We start from the raw sequence: 19,988 nt of genomic DNA, 5'->3' as shown, positions 1-19,988 counted from the left end.
GAGTAATATATCGCTCACGAAAAGAAAAAAAAACTAATTTTAACGTCAGACTTTGATGAGTTTAACTATGGACATATTACCAACGTAATAACAACGAAAACAGATAGTTAGAATGGAATTAAGCAGTTTAGGGACGAAAATGTTCTCATTAGCTAATTTTAGTGTTTTTTGTAGTGATAATCTCCTATAACGAATTAAATTGCATTAATGATATAAAATTTCTTTACATCATCAATGTATAACTAACATCCCATTTTCTTTATATCTTTTGGTGTGTTAGTGACATATTAAGTATTTTTATTTAGACTTAAATATTCAGGTAGACCATTACATGTATGTTGCAAATTTAATTTGGATAGAACCAAATTATTTTCTGTACCATCATAGATGCAATATTAAATTGGAGATAAGGTACGATTTTCCAACTTGTCTTTTAATTCAAAATAAGAAATTATAAAATATACACATCCGATCTCACAAGATTGTGACTAAAACCTAGAATGTAGTTTTTGTCCAAAAAAAAAAAAAATGCAATCAAACAGACTAGAATATACTTATAATATTCGTTATATTTTTGTTGGCATGGCAATGCTCACATTCCTCGACATGTTATTATAAATCTAACGTCGTTCATGATTTCATCCAATTTCCGAGTTAAAATATTATGATATATATAAGTAAGTCGCAACCTCCTTTTCACTCAAAAGTAATTAAATAACCTTAAATGGAAAAGACAGAATCCTTTTTCTTCAAGAAGGGATCTTATCCTAATAATAATGTTTGCATTTGACTAGGTTTTTAGGACGTTCCCTGATTAAACCGACTTGGCCGGTTGCTGCTTCAACACTTGGGTATTAGCAGCCGTTTCCAGCTGTTGTTCCCCTCCCAAGAGCGAGTTCAATTTACCGAGTTGTTTTCATTCTTTGGGGGCTTTCCGGCCCTTCTTGATCTTTTTCGTAGTTGAGAAGGGGGAAGAAGTCTAGATCAACGGACATTAATGAAACCATCATTGATGGACATAGAACATGACACAATCAATTCGACTCTAGGTCCGCGGCTAATAGAAGTTGCTTACTTTCTTAATTACACTTAAATGGAAAATATAGCTAGGTTGAAGAGGTCCTTTTTTGATGTCGTAATCACCTTTTAAATGATCTAATTGTGTAATTATTTTTACACGATGAGTGCATAAAACTTTAATCTTGGTGGCTGATTTACGCAAAATTCCTTTTTAGGTCACCATTTAGATTTTGTCTCTATTTCTAAAAAATCATTTTCAAACAACATCTAATGTTTGTTCATATATTTTTCAATTTTTCAAACAAAATATTGAATTGTCTTCTAACGTTTGCGATAACTTACAAAATTTTAGACCGTGCATCTAATATTTTTTCGTAAGATTTCAATTTGCTCAAAAAGGATCTTTAGACCGTGATCTAAAAAGTCTATACATTATTTTTTTTTAAAATGAAAAGAATATTATTTATTAAAAAGCTATCCTGAAAAGGTATAACCCGCGGAAATTTACTACTCTTAGCCAGGAGATTTCCAGTTTATCATTAGTGCGCTATTACCATATTGATGACGTACTAATTAACCAAGCAGCCGTACACTTCCAAAAAACAATTGTCTTGTTAAAGTCTATTCCCTGTATTTCATGGAAATTTCTTTACCACGAAAAAAATAATGGAGTGAGAAACAAAGTCTATAAATAGGCCAGCACTTCGTGTCCATTCTACTAACATTTCAAATTCTCTTTAGTTTCTACCAAAGAATTCTCTAGCAAATCATCCACCTAAAAAAAACACTTCATTTATTCTTGATAAACTCTGAGTTTTACTAAGAAGATGGGGTTCATTTCTGGCAACAATAAGAAACTTCTTTCAAAGATAGCAACTAATGATGGACATGGAGAAAACTCATCATATTTTGATGGTTGGAAAGCTTATGAAAATGATCCTTTTCATCTAACACAAAATCGTAATGGTGTTATTCAGATGGGTCTTGCTGAAAATCAGGTATGTGAAACAGTACTTACACTGAACTCCGAACCCGCTTCGCCGGAAAACTGCACTATATACAAAACTTCTTTTCATGGATTCAACTGAACCTAGTATTTTCGACACAGAATATACACAACTAAAAAAAGCACGAATTTCCAAGGAACGTTCCCGTTGAAACATCATCGAAAATATGGGATTTCCGACGGAAAGTCTGTTGGAAACGTTTTCGACCAGCCAATTTCAGACGGACTCCGTTGGAATTCGCTATTTTTTTAGTTTTGACAAGTATACAAAAAATCTATAAAATTTAAACATATATTTCATTCAACCAAAGTTTCAAAAATATAATTTGTTCAAGCTAAGAATCTGAGAGGTTGGACTTGTCAAGTTTAAATTTTGGCTCTGCTTCATTGTTGTCTCTTTCCTTTTCTTGTTTAGATAGATATTTCTACACAATACAATCCTTGATCACACACTAAACAATTTGTCTTTTCTTGTGATGTTTTTGCAGCTTTGCTTTGATTTAATCCAAGAATGGGTAGTCAATAACCCAAAAGCTTCCATTTGCACATCTGAAGGAGCTCAAGATTTTAAGGATATTGCTATTTTTCAAGACTATCATGGCTTGCCAGAATTCAGAAAGGTATGAGAAACATGAAATCAAGTCGTGATCAAATCCAGCATTTAGAGTCAGTCATTTAATTCTTTATGTATAAATCACAAGTAAAAACATGCGAATTTCCGAGGGAAATTTTTGAAGGAGGCCATCGGAAATTGGCTCGTCGGACAACGGAAATTCCATATACTATTTGGTACTAATTTTTTTTTCAGACATACATAAACTGAGCTAGACATGGTCGAACCGCCCGACTCTAGTCTAGATTCGCCGAGGGCGGATTCAAAGCATATGGTAGGGGTTTAGCAGAATCCAGTAGCAATTTGGCTAAAATCCTACATCTATGTTGAGAAATCTACTAAATATGTATATATAATAAACTGTGAATTCAGTAGCATAAATAAGTTGTGAGTTCGATGGCGAGCAAGAAAGTCATCTTTCATATCTTGGTCTGAATCCAGCTCTTTGTAAATGTTCAGGCTGTTTCAAGATTCATGGAGAAAGTGAGAGGAGATAGAGTGACATTTGATCCGGAAAGAATAGTCATGAGCGGAGGAGCAACTGGAGCCATTGAAACTCTGACATTTTGTTTGGCTGATCCTGATGATGCATTTCTAGTTCCTACACCATATTATCCAGGGTAAGAATTCACTTTTTTTAAAAAGAATTAATTATTCTCAAAGAATATTAAGTCTAGCAGGTCATAATAAAAGATAGTCATCCATAATAAGTGAAATTACTAACGTACTGCCGCAACAAGTTAAATTATACTGCCATATGATAGGTAGCAGTTCACAAAAAGTGGAATTAATAACCAAAAAAATAAGACAGACGATCTGCCACAACACAGATAAGATTCTCTTCTTTAAATTAAAATTTAATTTTCAGTTATTTTGGTACTTGGACCAAGTAAATTATTGGTGTGGGACATGAATACAACTACTTCTGTGCAAGAAACAAAAAAGTAGGTCCTGTAATAGCAACCTCAATGACTATCTAGCCCTAAGTGACAATGACCATAAACAAAAGACAGATCAGATATATCGACCTTTTATTAGATTGGACCTTAATGAATTATTTATTATTTTTCCACAAAAGCACCATAATTATAGAACATAGACCCAAAAATAAATAAGGTCAAAGAAAACTCAAGAGATCTATAGAAAAAGTTGACTTTTGATTAATTTTCCACCATAGTGAATTCTCTATCATTTGTCCCCAAAAGCCATCTATAACTACATTTTATTAGAAGACTTTAAATTAAATAGCATCTTTAGTTAGAAGACTTTGCTGGCCTCCATAGCAACAGTCAAGTCAAAAGACTTTTTAGATCATAGTTCAATTAAACATGGTGCCACATATAAAGCAATGTTTTCTAAGCTAAGGAAAATATTAAGAAATGGAAGGAAAAAAATAGAAAAGCTGACTAATGAATGATCAAGTTGAATTTACAACTTATATATACCATGATGTAAATAGTTTTTATGTTATCACTGTATTTTAATCTGTTATGGTAGGTTACCTGCTTTATTTTCTAGGTTACTTATTTCACTTATCATGAATGGATACTTACAGACTTACAACTATCTTTTAAGTTACCTGATGATGTAAAAAAATCTCTTACTACATTTCTGTCACTGAAAAAGAGATAGACATAATTTCAGTAGCTAAACAATAAAATTTCGTCGCTAATCCGTAAATTAGCGACGGATTATTTAAAAACATGTTAGCTACTAGCTATTTAGCGATAGATTATTGATGAATTTTGTAACTAATTCTTGTTATGTATTGCAGATTTGACAGAGATTTGAGGTGGAGAACAGGAGTACAACTTTTTCCTGTTGTTTGTGAGAGTTCTAACAATTTCAAGGTTACAAAAGAAGCCTTAGAAGATGCATATGAGAAAGCTCAAGAATCTAACATCAGAGTCAAAGGATTACTCATAAACAATCCATCAAATCCATTGGGCACAGTTTTGGACAGGGAAACATTAAAAGACATACTAAGATTCATCAATGACAAAAACATCCACCTAGTATGCGACGAAATCTATGCTGCTACCGCGTTTAGCCAGCCCTCCTTCATCAGTATCGCGGAAGTTAAAGAGGAAGTTGTTGGATGCAACGAAAATTTAGTGCACATCATTTATAGCCTGTCGAAAGATCTAGGGTTCCCTGGATTCAGAGTCGGAATCATTTACTCATACAATGATGTTGTTGTGAATATTGCGCGAAAAATGTCAAGTTTTGGGCTCGTTTCAACACAAACACAACGATTGATTGCTTCCATGTTATCGGATGACATCTTCGTTGAAAATTTTATCGCGAAGAGCTCAGTGAGGTTATCACAAAGGCATGGTTTGTTCACTAAGGGACTAGCTCAAGTTGGAATTAGCACATTGAAGAGTAATGCAGGACTATTTTTCTGGATGGATTTGAGAAGGCTTCTTAAAGAGCCAACATTTGAAGATGAATTGGATCTTTGGCATATAATTATTAATGAAGTGAAACTCAATGTCTCTCCTGGTTGTTCATTTCATTGCTCTGAGCCTGGTTGGTTTAGAGTTTGTTTTGCTAATATGGATGATGAAACTATGAGAGTTGCGTTGAGAAGAATTAGGCACTTTGTGCTTAAAGAAAATAAGGGACTTGAAGTTGCATCCAAGAAACAATGCAGGAGGAACAAACTTGAAATTAGTTTATCTTTTAGAAGATTGGATGATTTCATGAACTCTCCTTTCATGAATTCTCCTCACTCTCCAATGTCTTCTCCTATGGTCCAAGCTAGGACTTGAAAAAAGGAAGAGCTTATCATCAATATTAGTTTTTGTCGATAACGGTGCATCCAGCTTGCGCACAAATCGACTGTTTCACCGAGTACCTGATAGGCGTTCAGTTCAGCATCTTGGCACACAACAATTTCACCAAGTACCTGATACCACTGTCTAATTGAAGGAGGGTAAATTCTTTAATTGTAGTTGTTGGTAAGTCTAGTTACACAACATAGAATGGAAGTTCATAGAGATTCTTTGAATTTTTTAATTGAGACTTTTTTGCCTATGCTATGATTGCAAAAAGCAATCAAATAGGCTTCTATATATTGTTGAATATAATTTTGTTCTTGGGTTTTTTGTATACCTTCTTGTAATTGAAGGAGATCAGTAGTAACTTGTTTTTAAGAAGCAAGTGTATTTCTCAGATGTTTACATTTTATTTTTTTATTTGGTTAAACTGTCATCAAATAGATTAAGAAATAGTGATAAACCAGAGGTTTGTGACTTTGTCAAAGATAATCTTTACACTATTATATCATTACCTAAAAGATGATGACAAACCACCGATCAGTATAATGATTGGATGTGATTCTTCTATTCTTAACCCAAGACTCGAGATAAACTTTTGGTAAGGATTTGAATTAGTTGGGTCAATGAATTTCGGATATCGGATGCTTAAAGCAAAAAAAAAAAAAAGGTACAAATAGTTGTCCATAATGTATGAGATTAGTACTCCCTCGTCTCAATTTATGTGATACTTTTCACGTTTGAGAGTCAATTTAACTAAATTTTGAAGCTAAATTTGATTAGATTAACTCAATATAAAACTACGTGAAAAGTTAAGTTACAACTTTTCTCATATCAATTTGGTGAAAAATACATCTTAAAATATTGATCAAGTTTATACAGTTTGAATCTCGGAAAGCGAAAAGTATCATATAAATTGGGACAGAGATGGAGAACATACAAAGATTGATAATTCTTTATTCCTTTTTTTGGATTTCCCACACGATCGATGTTCGATATGCGCATTGGAGCCGGACTATACTAGGATGCGCGTGTTGCGAGGCCCATTTCTGAGTGCAGCGCTCACAACGTGATTTTTTTCATTCCCAAGACTCGAACTCTCGTGGAGGGATCCTAAACCATCCCACACAACCCACGTTGGTATACAAATTTAATCTGAGACTCGAAAAAAGCTTTTAGTAGGAGCGCTCTTCCCGTTTAGTGGATCCTTACGTTGGGCGGATTAAAATTAATTAGATCGGTGAGTTTTTGAGTTTCGGATACCAAATACATAAAACCAAAAAAATATATAAATAACTATCCGTAATATGTGACATTAATAACATATAAAAGATTGATCATACATTACATTATGTAATGAAACTGTCACTTTGTCAGCGTATATAATCTGGGAAATCCTTTTAAGAAATAACACAAGCATTTGGATTATCTTCCATACTATAAACCCTATAGTATTGTGTCATGTTAGGATTATAGCTCTTGTAAAGCTTTACAAGTTCATCAACTTTTTCATTATGATCTTTTTTGGCCCCTTCATTTTTTTTTATTACACTTTCATCCTTTTTCTTCTCTGGCTCTTTTGCTGGTCCAACTGTTAATATTTCTGGATGCAATGTTTTCTTCAATTTCCCCACCACTTGAACTGGATCAATCTCTCCTACTACTGTTAATTTCTTCTCTTTTAGATCAATTGATAGAGTTTCAATCCCTGTTGAAAAAAAAACTGATATAAGTTAAGTAATATTCGATGTTGCTTTGCTGAAAAATATAATTGAATGTAAGGTAAAAAATATTACCCCTAACATGTGGAAAATGGCTCACAAATACCCTTTTTTCACCTTTTGGTGTCTAAAAGTACCCCTAACGTTTGTTTTTGGCTTAAGATTAAGAATACCCCACAAACTAACAAATTAAACTTTGCAATTTAAAAAAAGTCACGTGACATATTTTGATTTGCCACATGTATTATTTAATTTTAAAAAATTAAACCTACTCATTTCTTAAAGCCAACTGAAATAGAAAAAATTTAGGAAACTATAATAATAGGTCGATACGACTTGCACGAAATTTTGTGTATGTGACTAATCACTATTACTACTAGAAATGCAAAAGGAATTAAGACACATTGGACTGTGTGACCATTTCGTCTGAAAGTTTACAAAATTAGATAGAGCATGCTTTTATTTATATATTGATGTTTTAAAAAACAAACCCTTATGTGTGGGTCTGATTTTTTTTTTTTTTTTAAAAATGACCAAGAACGTGAAAATTCTTTCTTTATAATAGGCGGATGGAAAAAATAAAATTAAAAAATGAAGATGCAGTACCTGAGAGAGTAGAGACGGCTTTCATGGCCTTTTGTTTGTCTTTGTTATCATGCACCTCTAATTTCAAAACAACTTTCTGCAGAAAAATTAAACAAAAACAAATTAAAGCCTGAGAATGATCAAGAACATTATGAAAAAACAATAACTAACGAAAAAAGAAATAGAAACAAAGGAAAAGAAACTTTAATATAATTTTGTCAGTAAGAGGAGAAGGAACTTGTACCTTCATTTTTCATTAATATTGTTTCTAGACCAGAAGTAGTTTGGAATTTGTATGATATCAACAAATAAATTATATGGCTTGGAGATGAGGATTAGAATGCAGAGACAATTTATACAAGTAATGTTTTTGATTATTGGTTGGTTGGGTGGGTGTGGGGTGGGGTGGGGTGGGGGGGTTGTGTAGTTAGAAGGAGAAATTCCTTGTAGAACAAGGAGAGAAAGAGGACCAACGTGCTCAATAAAATATAAGAAAATAATAATTCCAAGAAGGACAACGTTTAGAGAGGAAGAAAAATTGGTACATTTCTAGAGAAGCTGATAGAGACTTGGACACATATAGTTTGATGAGAAATGAAAAATCAAGTTACGAAGTATTTTTTCCTTAGCCAGACCTACATGAGGTGAATGATCCAAAATTAGTCAGACAAGTAGGTGGATCATAAATTTTTTCCGGACAATTATTTAGTAAATGACCGTTTTTTTATTTCTCTTCCAACTTAGAAATCTTTTAGATTATGATCTAAAAATTTCTCTTGAGCAAACTCATAATTTTATGAAAAAACGAGCAGATATTCACATAGATAATAATACATTCACATAATATAGGACGGATATGGGGTGTAAAAGTCGTATTATTTTTATTATGATTAGGGATGTCAAATGCTTTTCAGTGCCGCTACATCACTAAAAATGCTTTGTGTACAACCTTACCTACCTATGTCATGTTCAAACGACAAGGGGAATTCAAGAAAATATCAAAATGTCACACCTAAAATTTGATCTATTTGGACATATATTTTTCTTGTGTTAAGGGATACAAACGTTTATACAGTACTAGAAAAGGAGATTTTTTTCACCGACATTCTGTGGGAAATTTGTGCTATAAAACATGATTTTCATGCCTTATTCCTACATTGAGCAAATTTCATTTAAAAGCGTGATGGAAACAAGTTACTCAATAAACACGGAAACTTTCTAATTTTGCCGTGTGAAAACACTAGTATTTAGATTTTTCCCACTCACATTCAGTAAAAAATAACCATTGAATATTTGTCAGTGAGAAATTCAGTGGAAAATATAAATATTTTAGTAATGATATATACAAAAGTATTTGTTCTTTAGCGTCTTTGATGATATAATTTTTTCAAAAACTAGAATCCAATTGCATCCTTTTCGTTGCATATAGGTAGCCATTGATCATGTCCAATAATCAACTAGAAATTATCAGCCTATATATGCTCTAATTAGGGATGACAATAGTTGCCCATGAAAAACATGACTCTTCAATCCGCCTACTTATTCATTTTATCTGTTCAGTTCATCTCATCTAAAAATTGGGCTGATATATCTATATTGACACATGAGAAATCTTGTCAATTTTTTTTTTTTTTACTTGGTATGTTATATATCATTATAATAAAAATTACAGTAATTTTTTTCAGGTCCTTACACAAATTATAAAAAAAGAAGATTTAGTAAAAATTGAGCAGGTTGATTATATCCACTTGTTAGCCCATTTTAAATCGATCCATTTAAGTTCAAGTAACTTTTAAGCAAGTCAACCAATTTTAACTTCCTCAAATTTAGCTCAACTTGTCATTTGACATTTCTAGCTCTAAGCATAGCCATAATCATGATAATATTTTAAGTTTTGAATGTGAGTGTTTTTTTTTTTTCGGTCATCACTCATAATCAACGGTGAGTCAGTCAAAAGGCTAATTCCCGCCGGTGGTTTTAACGAATATCATTTTTTTTTGTTTGATCAAATGGTTTCTTTTAACAATGTAAGGGTCTAGAGTCGTTTGGAGTTTTGTGAAAATAATTAATTTTTGTAAGGATAAGATTGCTGACAACAACTCATCTAACAAAAGATTATGGGATTTATCTAATGGAGTATTCAACTCTCACTTGAAGTTTCGGGTTTGAATTTTAAAAATAAATAAATTGGTGAAAAATATTTTTCCTTTATGGTCTTATGTTGTATGTAACCACAATTCCAAAGCGAGGGTCGAATACTAAATGAAAAACAAGATAAAAAACTTAAAATTTAAATGAACGTTTACATAAACAGTGCAATTTAATTAACATGCTTCTCTTGAACGTTACTAATTCACTTGTTAAAATAATTACCTATAATTAATTTTAAGATGACATGATAGTATACATTTTTTTAATTACTAGTGTATAGAAGTTAAACCCTGATATTTTGAAGAAAAAAAAAAAAAAAATCTAGCTTAGAGTGCATCTTTAGAAGCCGATTTGTATCTTACCATTTTCAAGAGTTGATGTATCATTACTGAGTGTTGATTCAAGTAAGTCTTTCTTCACTGGTATAATCATTTAGGATTTGATATTTACTTGTTCGATCAATTTAGATTCTTGGTATATATATAGGCCACTAAAGTGAAATTGCTTCCCACGAAGATTTTTTTTTTTTTTTTTTTTTAACATTTTCAGAGCTCGAGCTCCTTAAGATTCTAAAAAGGAAGTCAAGGAGAAAAAATTTGTGTCCTTCAAATATTGATATGCGAAATATGTATATAAGAGTTTATCTAATTGGCCCTAAAGGTAACTTGAAATCCTCAAACTCTCCTAAATACGTTTTCTCGAGATTTTGGCTTTTATTAGGGTGGAATCAGAGCTACATTCTGAAGATTACATATAGAATAATTCCTCTTATGATTCGTCGTAATTATTTATTTATAATCAGATTAGAATTTACTGGTTAATCGTGAAATTAATGTTAATAATAAATAAGAAGGTGAGACCTAACGAGTAATCCATAAGAATCTTGAAATATCCCTTTTTCAAAGATGCTCAAAATGCACTATAAACGTGCGATGTTAGAAGTCCATCTTTACTTACATGTATAATAGTCTTACTATCGTCACATAACCTGATAATAACCGTAAGAAGTTTTGTCTTAATATAACATCCTTATTGTGAACAACCATTAAAACTTAATATCATTTTTTGTCCCATAATAATTCATAAATTTTTATTAGTCCTTGTGATTTGACTAAGCATATTAAACCTTCAACTGAATGAGTTGTGCACTTTTAATCCCTTGCTTATGAATATTCACAAATTTACCATAATTATTAACCGTTCCATCACTTAGTTACTTATCCATCATGGTAAATATGCATTGTTACTCCATATTTGACAGTAATACAATTTTATAAATAGTCAAATATTCAAGGACTAAAAATAGAATTTACCAATAATGTAGGGACCAAATATGCTATTATTCCATATTTTAATGAGACAAGAAGTTAACCAATAAAAAAAGAGGGGAAGAGATGTTTGGCATGTATGGTTGAGGGTGAAATTTGACATTTTCTTCAAACTTTTGAGGGCTAAAGTGGTCAAATATAATCTTTTTAGGGTTAATTACGTTCATCTCTCTCAACCTCAAGTGCCAAAGTAGACGCCATTCACATCTCAAAGAATTGAATTTTATGCAAATCTCTCCTATCTGTTCTTGAAATAACAATAACAGGTAAAAAAAAAATACTAAAATCCCACTTAGTATTTATCATTTTAAATTTACTAATTTCATTTTTTTAATCCCAATTCTTGAAAAAAAAAAAAATACAAAATGTCCTATGATGTTTTCTTGAATTAACGTTGACCAAGAACTTAGGTGATGAACCCCATGTTGTTGTTTTTTTCACTAGTCTCTCTTATTGTTATAAAATAAGTTATTTTTAGCTTCATGGGTGTTCTTGATTAAGTGTTACTTATTTGTTTAGTTTTTTTTTTTTTTTTTTGCTTGTTGTTACTTGATTAATGCTTCTTAATATTCTAAAGACTTCAATTTTAATTGTTAAATTTAGAAATGTAGCTTGATTTTATGCCTGGGGTTTTGTTTTTTTAGCTTAATTATGCTATTTGTGACTTGATTATCCCTTCTTAACATACCAAAGACTTAAACTTTATGTGTTAAACTTGATTTTTATGAACCCATATTGTTGTTTTTTCAATAGTCTCTGTTATTGTTTTAGAATAAGTTGCTTTTTATGTTGATATGTGTTATTTGATAACTATTTATTTTTATTTTTTTATGCCTGTGGTTACTTGATTATTGCTTCTTAATATTCTAAAGAATTAAACTTTAATTGTTAAATTTAGAAATGTGGCTTGATTTTATGCCTGGGGTTTTTGTTTTTAGCTTAATTATGCTTTTGGTGAATTGATTATCCCTTCTTAACATACCAAAGACTTAAACTTATCTGTGAAATGGACAATGTAGCTTGATTTTCATGAGCCCATGTTGTTTGTTTTTTTCTCTAGTCTCTGATATGTGTTCTTGATTAAGTATAATTTGATTAGGGCTTTTTTTGTTGGCTTTAAACTGTCCTTGTTTTAATTATGCTTGCGTTTATTGGATTATTGCTTCTTAATGTTCCAAAGACTTAAACTTTATGTGTTAAATTGGAAATGTAGCTTGAAATTCATGGTCCATTTAGCAAATTTTCTTTTGGGGTTTTTGTTTTTAGCTTAGTTATGCTTTTGGTGACTTGATTATAACAACAACAAACCCAGTATGATCCCACAAGTGGGGTCTGGGGAAGGTAGGATGTACGCAAACCTTACCTTTACCTTTGTGGGGTAGAGAGGCTGTTTCCGATAGACCCTCGGCTCAAAAAGTGACTTGATCATCCCTTCTTAACATTCCAAAGACTTAAACTTTATTTGAGAAATGGGGAATGTAGCTAGATTTTCATGAACCCATGTTGTTGTTGTTTTCAATAGTCTCTTTCATGTTTTAGAATAAGTTGTTTTTATGTTGATATGTGTTCTTGATTAAGTGTTATTTGATTAGGGTTTTTTTGGTTTGTTTGTTTTATGACTGTGGTTACTTGATTAGTGCTTCTTAATATTCCAAAGAATTAAACTTTATGTATTAAATTTGAAATGTAGCTAGATTTTCATGGTCCCATTAAGCAAATTTTCTTATGGGGTTTCTGTTTTAAGCTTAATTATGCTTTTGGTGACTTGATTATCCCTTCTTAACATACCAAAGACTTAAACTTTATATGTATCTTGATTTTCATGAACTCATGTTGTTGTTGTTTTCACTAGTCTCTTTCATGTTATAGAATAAGTTGTTTTTTATGTTGATTTGTGTTCTTGATTAAGTGTTATTTGATTAGGTTTTTTTGTTTTGTTTTATGTCTGTGGTTTCCTGATTATTGCTTCTTAATATTCTAAAGATTTAAAGTTTAATTGTTAAATTTAGAAATGTAGCTTGATTTTATGCATGGGTTTTTTGTTTTTTAGCTTAATTATGCTATTGGTGACTTGATTATCCCTTCTTAACATACCAAAGACTTAAACTTTACATGTTAAACTTGATTTTCTTGAACCCATATTGTTTTTTTTTCCAATAGTCTCTGTTGTTGTTTTAGAATAAGTTGCTTTTTTGTTGATATGTGTTCTTGATTAAGTGTTATTTGATTAGTTTTTTTTTGTTTTTGTTTTATGTTTGTGGTTACTTGATTATTGCTTCTTAATATTCTAAAGATTTAAACTTTAATTGTTAAACTTAGAAATGTAGCTTGATTTTATGCATGGGGTTTTTGTTTTTAGCTTAATTATGCTTTTGGTGACTTGATTATCCCTACCTAAAATTCCAAAGACCAAAATTTTATTTGAGAAATCGGGAATGTAGCTAGATTTTCATGAACCCATGTTGTTGTTTTTTTCACTATTCTCTGTTATTGTTTTAAAATAAGTTGTTTTTATGTTGATAAGCGTTCTTGTTTGAGTGTTATTTGATTAGGGTTTTCTGTTCTGTTTTTGGCTTTGAACTTTCCCTGTTTGATTATGCCTATGTTTGTGATTAGTGCTGCTTAATACGCCAAAGACTTCAACTTTATGTGTTAAATTGGAAATGTAGCTTGATTTTCATAGTCCCATTAAACAAATATTTCATAAGGGGTTCTTGTTTTTAGCTTAATTATCTTTTTGTGACTTGATTATACCTTCTTAACATTCCAAAGAGTTCAACTTTATTTGTTAAATTGGGAATGTAGCTTGATTTTCACAGTCCATTAAGCAAATTTCTTCTGATGTTTTTTATTTTAAGCTTAATTATGCTTTTGGTAACTTGGTTAGGCTTCTGCTAACATTCCAAATTTTCTTCTGAGTTCAACTTTTGGTGATTGATTATTACCTTCTTAACAGTTAAATTGGGAATGTAGCTTGATTTTCACGGTCCATTAGACAAATTTTCTTTTTCAATTTAGCTTACTTGTTCGTTTGATGACTTGATTATTGCTTCTTAATGTTCTAAGAGTTAAAACTTTATTTGTTAAATTGGGAATGTAGCTTATTTTCATGGACCCATTGATTTACTTTGCTGGTGCATTCTATTATCTGCCCTGCATAACAAGATTTTTTTTCTCTTGTAGCTTTAAACTTTTCTGTTTGATTATGCCTATGGTTACTTGCCTCTTGCTTCTCAATATTCCAATATAATTCAACTTTATTAATTGAATTGAAATATTTTCTTTTGCAGTTGCAATATCATTGTTTTGGGTTGTATGACTAATATATGTTTGTTTAGCTGGTGCAATTTATTTAGTTGAAGTTTTTATGCCGACCTAAGTGATGGCCTCCAAGAAAATAATTGCCATTTGTCAATCTGGAGGGGAATTTGTGACCAATAATGAAGACGGGTCTTTGACATATGTTGGTGGGGAGGCATATGCACTAGACCTTGATAACCAGACACTTCTGAATGATTTTAAGAAAGAAGTAGCAGAAAACTTTGAGTGTGGGACCAATGGAATGACAATTAAGTATTTTCTCCCTGGGAATAAGAAGACTCTCATTACAATTTCTAAAGATAAGGACCTCAAGCGTATGATCAACTTCTTCAAGGATTCTGAACAAGTAGAGGTGTTTATAATTGTAGAAGAAGTTGTTGCTCGAAGTACTCCGAATGTGACTGTTAGTAGGTATTTACTAGTTCTCATTCTAGATTCTGTTCAGTCTGCTTCTTTTGACACCTTGAGTATTTCTTTGAATCTTATAACCTGTTCGGCCAAACTTCTAAAACCAGCTTATTTTGAGAAGTGCTTTTGGTGAGACGTAATTTGTGTTCGGTTAATCAATTTGAAAAGCACTTTTGAGCACCAATAAGAGTTGGGCCAAGCTTTTAAAAAATGCTTCTAAGGGGTCGTCTTGGAGAAAATAATAGTACTAGTATTAGCGTTGCTATTATTTAATCCCTTGTTTGGTAGTGTTTTCAACCTATGAATAACTAATCCCTGTATTAGTTATACACCCTATTCAGTACTATGCCTATACATAGTAAATCATGACACTGACATTACCAGTAATATTCCTATTCTAATGCACATTATTTAGTATTATTTAGAAATTATGCAATGCATATACAACAAACCAAACAGTCGATAAAAAATAATGCCGGCATAGCTAATCCCAACATTACTAGGACATCCTATTCAGTACTATTTTTATACATCCTACCCAACGACCCCTAAGTGTATTTTCTCAAAGACAACTTTTGCTTCTACTCAAAAGCACTTTGCTTTTCCTGAAAGCTTGGCCAAACACCTCAACTTTGAAAAGAAAACACTTTTGGCCTTGGAGAAGCTTGGCCAAACAGGCTATAAGTTTCTTTCGTTCGGATTGTAGTGGATTTTTCTATGCAATGCGTTCCAGTGAGCGCCTTTTTTTGTTACATTTGTTTGTTGATGACTTAAATATCTTTTATAACTTGTTTAACTTTGAAGGTCGAGCAGGACTAACATATCAGAGCCTGCACATACTCCTGCTATCCCCGTGGATATGATCCATCCTGATGATCTGTTTCAATCACCCGTTCATACTAGTCCCGTAGGTGTTTATCCGAGTAGCAATGATGAGAAGCATCGCAGAGCAGCTATGCAGTGGGAGAATGCCATTACTGGCGTGGGGCAAAGATTTAACAGCTTTTCCGAATTCCGTGAAGCTTTACATAAATATTCAATTGCCCATGGATTCACTTATAAATACAAGAAAAATGAAAGTCGCAGAGTAACTGCTAAATGCAAGTCAGAAGGTTGTGCTTGGTCGATATACGCATCAAAGTTGCCTACCACCGAGCTAATATGTATTAAGACGATGAACTCAAAGCATACATGTGATGGAGCTGCAGTAAAAGCTGGATACCGGTCCACAAGGGGTTGGATGGGAAATATAATAAAGGAAAAGTTGAAGGTTGCTCCTAATTACAAGCCTAAGGATATCGCAAACGATATCGAGCGTGAATATGGCATTCAGTTGAACTATTCTCAGGCAAGACGTGCTAAAGAGAAGGCAAGAGAGCAGCTTCAAGGTTCTTACAGAGAGGCATACAGTCAGTTACCTTTACTATGTGAGAAAATTAAAGAAACTAATCCTGGTAGTGTTGCTATAGTTTCCGCAAAGGAGGACTCGAGCTTCCATCGTTTATTTATCTCGTTTCATGCCTTGATATCTGGTTTTCGACAAGGTTGCCGCCCTCTTCTATTCCTAGACAGCACGCTTCTCTATGCAAAATATCAAGGAACATTATTGGCTGCCATTGGTGTGGATGGGAATGATGGTGTCTTTCCTTTAGCCTTTGCGGTTGTAGATGAAGAGACAAACGACAACTGGCATTGGTTTCTTTCGGAACTTAAATCTGCTGTCCCAATGTCCTGTCCAATAACATTTGTGTGTGATTTCCAAAGGGGCATAAGAGAGTCGTTGCATGATATATTTAATGAAGAGTGTCACCACGGTTATTGCCTGCGCTATCTTGCGGAAAAACTGAATAACGATTTGCAAGGACAGTTTTCTCATGAAGCTAGACGTCTTATGATCCAAGATTTATATACTGCTGCTTGCGCCCCGACGCTCGAGAGTTTCGAACGCTGTGCTGAGAATATAAGAGCAATCTCTCCTGATGCATATGATTGGGTCACTCGAAGTGAGCCCGACCATTGGGCGAATGCCCTTTTCGGTGGGGCAAGGTATGGTTTATTGACATCCAATTTCGGGCAGCTTTTTTATGATTGGGTGATGGAGGTGAATGAGCTGCCGATAACACAAATGGTTGACGTATTACGAGGAAAGATAATGGAATTGATCTATACTAGGCGTGTTGAGTCCGATCAGTGGGCTACGAGATTGACACCATTGATGGAAGAAAAGCTTCAGAGCGAAACCTCAAAAGCGAGGTCACTTCAAGTATTACCCTCACATGGGAGCACGTTCGAAGTTCGTGGCGAGTCTGTTGACGTTGTTGATATTGATCAATGGGATTGTAGTTGCAAAGGTTGGCAATTAAACGGGATGCCTTGCTGCCATGCTATTGCTGTTCTCGAATTGATAGGAAGGAGTCCATATGATTATTGTTCCAGATACTTCACAACCGAGAGTTACCATGTAACATATGTTGAATCAATTAACCCCGTCCCTAATCTGGAAAGCCCAGCAAATGGTGAAGTCGATGCGGCAGTTGTTATTACTCCCCCACCATCCAAACGTCCACCAGGCAGACCAAAGATGAAAAAGGTCGATGCTTTTGACATTGTTAAACGACAGATGCAGTGTAGCAGGTGTAAGGGCCTAGGTCACAATAAGAAAACATGCGGGTAAGTTTACTAAACTCTTCTCTGATGAATGTATATTGAAAACATGTTTCTTCTAAAGTAGTGTTATCATTGATATGTTGACTAGTAAAATGTGATTCTTGTCTAGTCCGTGTTCTTTTGTAGTCCTGGATGTTACACTTTCCTTCCCTAATTTCTTATGTAGAAAGATCTATGGTTACGAAACTTTTTTAATGATATTAAAGAAATGGATGCATTGCATGTATATCAATTAATACATACACGTTACCCTGTGTATGATGCTTAATTATTCGACGTTGGCATATCTTATGGACCATCTATAAACATCTTTGCTTGTTTCTTCATTTTCCTTGGGAAAGGGGTGTGAGGATGGATTGGCATATAACTGATCAAGAACGACACTGCTGTCTTATAGCCTGTCTGGCCAAGCTATTGAGAAGTCAAAAGTGCTTGTTTTTTTATCTAGAAAGTGCTTATTTTAGAAAGTTGAGGTATTTGGCCAATCTTTTAGGAAAAATAAGTGCTTTTGGCCAATCTGTTTTCAGGAGCTAAAAAAATAGTTTTCCCTAGAAGCACTTTTAGAACATTGTCCAAGCACAAAGCACTACTTTAATATTGGCACAAGTGTTTTTCAAATTGATTAGCGAAACACAAATTGCTACTCTCCAAAACTTTTTCAAAAAGCACGTCCGACAAAAATATTATGATTAGTAATAAGCTTCCACTAATAGGGAATTGCTACAGTTTGATATGGGGCTTAACGCAACATTTACCAGTTAAAAGTAAGGACTCATTTGGCTTAGCTACAATGGGTTTGTACTTAAAATGAATTTGCTGTAGCAACTACTTTGAATTGTTTTCATTATAGTGATGTTTAATTTATACAACGGGTGAAGATTGAATAATTGTCTGAATCGAACTTGAAGCCTGCAGCTTGGGTACAACGAAACTATTTCCTTAATGGAACAGTCAATTTCAGCTTTACAGCAATTGTAACTCTTGTTGCTTTCCAAATCGAGTTGTACATATTCTTGCTGCCATTTTAAAGTAGCAAGAAATGCATTCTTCCATTATATAAGTATTTGCCTGCACAGCGTAGATCATAATGTCTCTTTTATAATTATTCGATCTGATCATGTTTTTATTTTTGATACCATGTGTGCAAATATTGCTGTCTACGGCTGAACAGTGCTTCGTCTTCTTGAAACAGGAAGGTAAATAAGTTCGACGAATCAGATCCTCTACTCCTTACGGGCTTGGTAACTGAAGACCTTGAAGGCACAGAGTGATTTTCCGTACCCTGTCCGCTAGTGTTAAAAGTTAAATTGCTTAGATACCTGCTGATGGAAAACCTTTAGTTAGATCTTGAGTCCATTAATAGAAACATATGTCAATTCTTGAAGTTGGTTTCATTAGTCAGAACTTGTCCGTTAAAGTCGCGCGCTCCGGTTTATAATCCTTCCTCTCCCTTGAACATGAAAAATAAAATGTTGAATATTATTAAAAACAGGAAGAGTGGATATAACAGTAGTGTCAAAGTGAAGGCGTTTGATACTGACAAGAGTATACTTTGTTGATGAGAAAGAAAAGGCTTTACCATACTACGAATAAATAGAATTCTGATGGGAGCTACCCAGTGGATAAGCTGAGGTGCGTGCAGGCTGGCATGACTCTATTGTTATCCAAAATATATATCGGTTTTGGACTTATTTTCTTGCTGCTTCGGCCTTAATTGCTATCCTCTCTCTTCTTTTGTGTGCGGTCCGTGATGTTTTGAGCCTTCTTTTCTTGCTCTATTGCTTCTTTGAAGGCCTTCCGGACCCCATTGTCAATGCTAGCTTACTAAGATAGTTTACTTTTTGAAAAAAGAAAGTGAAGACATTTTTCCTTGATTGCACGAGCTAGCCAGCAAACAATTCATTTCATAATAATAAGGTAAGCGTCTAGCTCTCGATGAGCTACCGCTTTAAAAAGCAATTGAGCTGACGAAGTCAGGTTAAGACGTCAACTTTGACAAGGAAGACATATGGGTGCCTCAACTTACAGGTTGCTTGCAGATCATCAGTGTAAATACCTATGTTTTCTTTGATTGCAATATCTTGTCTGTGATCGACCAAGTCAGGTTGTATACAATTTAGGCTATTTCACCCGATACGTGCATCCACACAAGGCCACAAGTGTAGGTGAAGAAAATCATATACGTTTGTCTAAGATGAACTGTGAACCGTAGTTTATATTGTCTATGTGTCAACTCCATCGACTATTAGGCGACACCCTTTGTACCTAATTTGATCTTTAACCAAACATAGGCATCGATCTGAAATAAAACAGACCAGCCACTAACATCATCTGCTCTCCGCAAAACGAATCAATTGTACGATAACAAAAACTCACGTTAGATAATCC

The 19,988-nt window shown here is 33.4% G+C and overlaps 3 protein-coding genes across 8 annotated transcripts; 2 read left to right on the top strand and 1 right to left on the bottom strand.

Annotated features, from left to right (window-relative positions):
- The first annotated feature begins 1,743 nt into the window (after positions 1-1,743).
- Positions 1,744-5,818, top strand: LOC132059898 (1-aminocyclopropane-1-carboxylate synthase-like). The gene is made up of 4 exons (XM_059452747.1): positions 1,744-2,018; positions 2,515-2,646; positions 3,099-3,259; positions 4,414-5,818. Exons 1-4 carry the CDS (start codon positions 1,848-1,850, stop codon positions 5,411-5,413), a joined length of 1,464 nt encoding a protein of 487 aa, XP_059308730.1. The 5' UTR covers positions 1,744-1,847; the 3' UTR covers positions 5,414-5,818.
- Positions 5,819-6,722: 904 nt separating this feature from the next.
- LOC132031381 (heavy metal-associated isoprenylated plant protein 39-like) lies at positions 6,723-8,122 on the bottom strand. Its single transcript, XM_059421319.1, has 3 exons — positions 7,970-8,122; positions 7,747-7,822; positions 6,723-7,127 (listed from the first exon to the last, which is right to left on the bottom strand). Exons 1-3 carry the CDS (start codon positions 7,973-7,975, stop codon positions 6,820-6,822), a joined length of 390 nt encoding a protein of 129 aa, XP_059277302.1. The 5' UTR covers positions 7,976-8,122; the 3' UTR covers positions 6,723-6,819.
- Positions 8,123-11,332: 3,210 nt separating this feature from the next.
- LOC132059862 (uncharacterized) lies at positions 11,333-19,136 on the top strand. 6 transcript variants are annotated; one of them, XM_059452711.1, is made up of 4 exons: positions 11,333-11,470; positions 14,543-14,936; positions 15,738-17,603; positions 18,793-19,136. In XM_059452711.1, the coding sequence occupies exons 2-4, from the start codon at positions 14,587-14,589 to the stop codon at positions 18,869-18,871; spliced, it is 2,295 nt and encodes a 764-aa protein (XP_059308694.1). In that variant the 5' UTR covers positions 11,333-11,470; positions 14,543-14,586; the 3' UTR covers positions 18,872-19,136. The 6 variants fall into 6 exon arrangements, with proteins under 6 accessions (XP_059308694.1, XP_059308688.1, XP_059308714.1 ...); XM_059452705.1 differs by having other exon boundaries at positions 11,352-11,470; positions 14,495-14,936; XM_059452731.1 differs by having other exon boundaries at positions 11,352-11,470; positions 14,495-14,936; positions 18,772-19,136.
- The last annotated feature ends 852 nt before the right edge of the window (positions 19,137-19,988 follow it).

This window comes from Lycium ferocissimum, chromosome 1, assembly GCF_029784015.1.
Source record: "Lycium ferocissimum isolate CSIRO_LF1 chromosome 1, AGI_CSIRO_Lferr_CH_V1, whole genome shotgun sequence".
NCBI classification, from domain to species: domain Eukaryota; kingdom Viridiplantae; phylum Streptophyta; class Magnoliopsida; order Solanales; family Solanaceae; genus Lycium; species Lycium ferocissimum.
The sequence above is the reverse complement of the archived record's forward strand: the minus strand, read 5'-3'. Positions and strand labels throughout refer to the sequence as shown.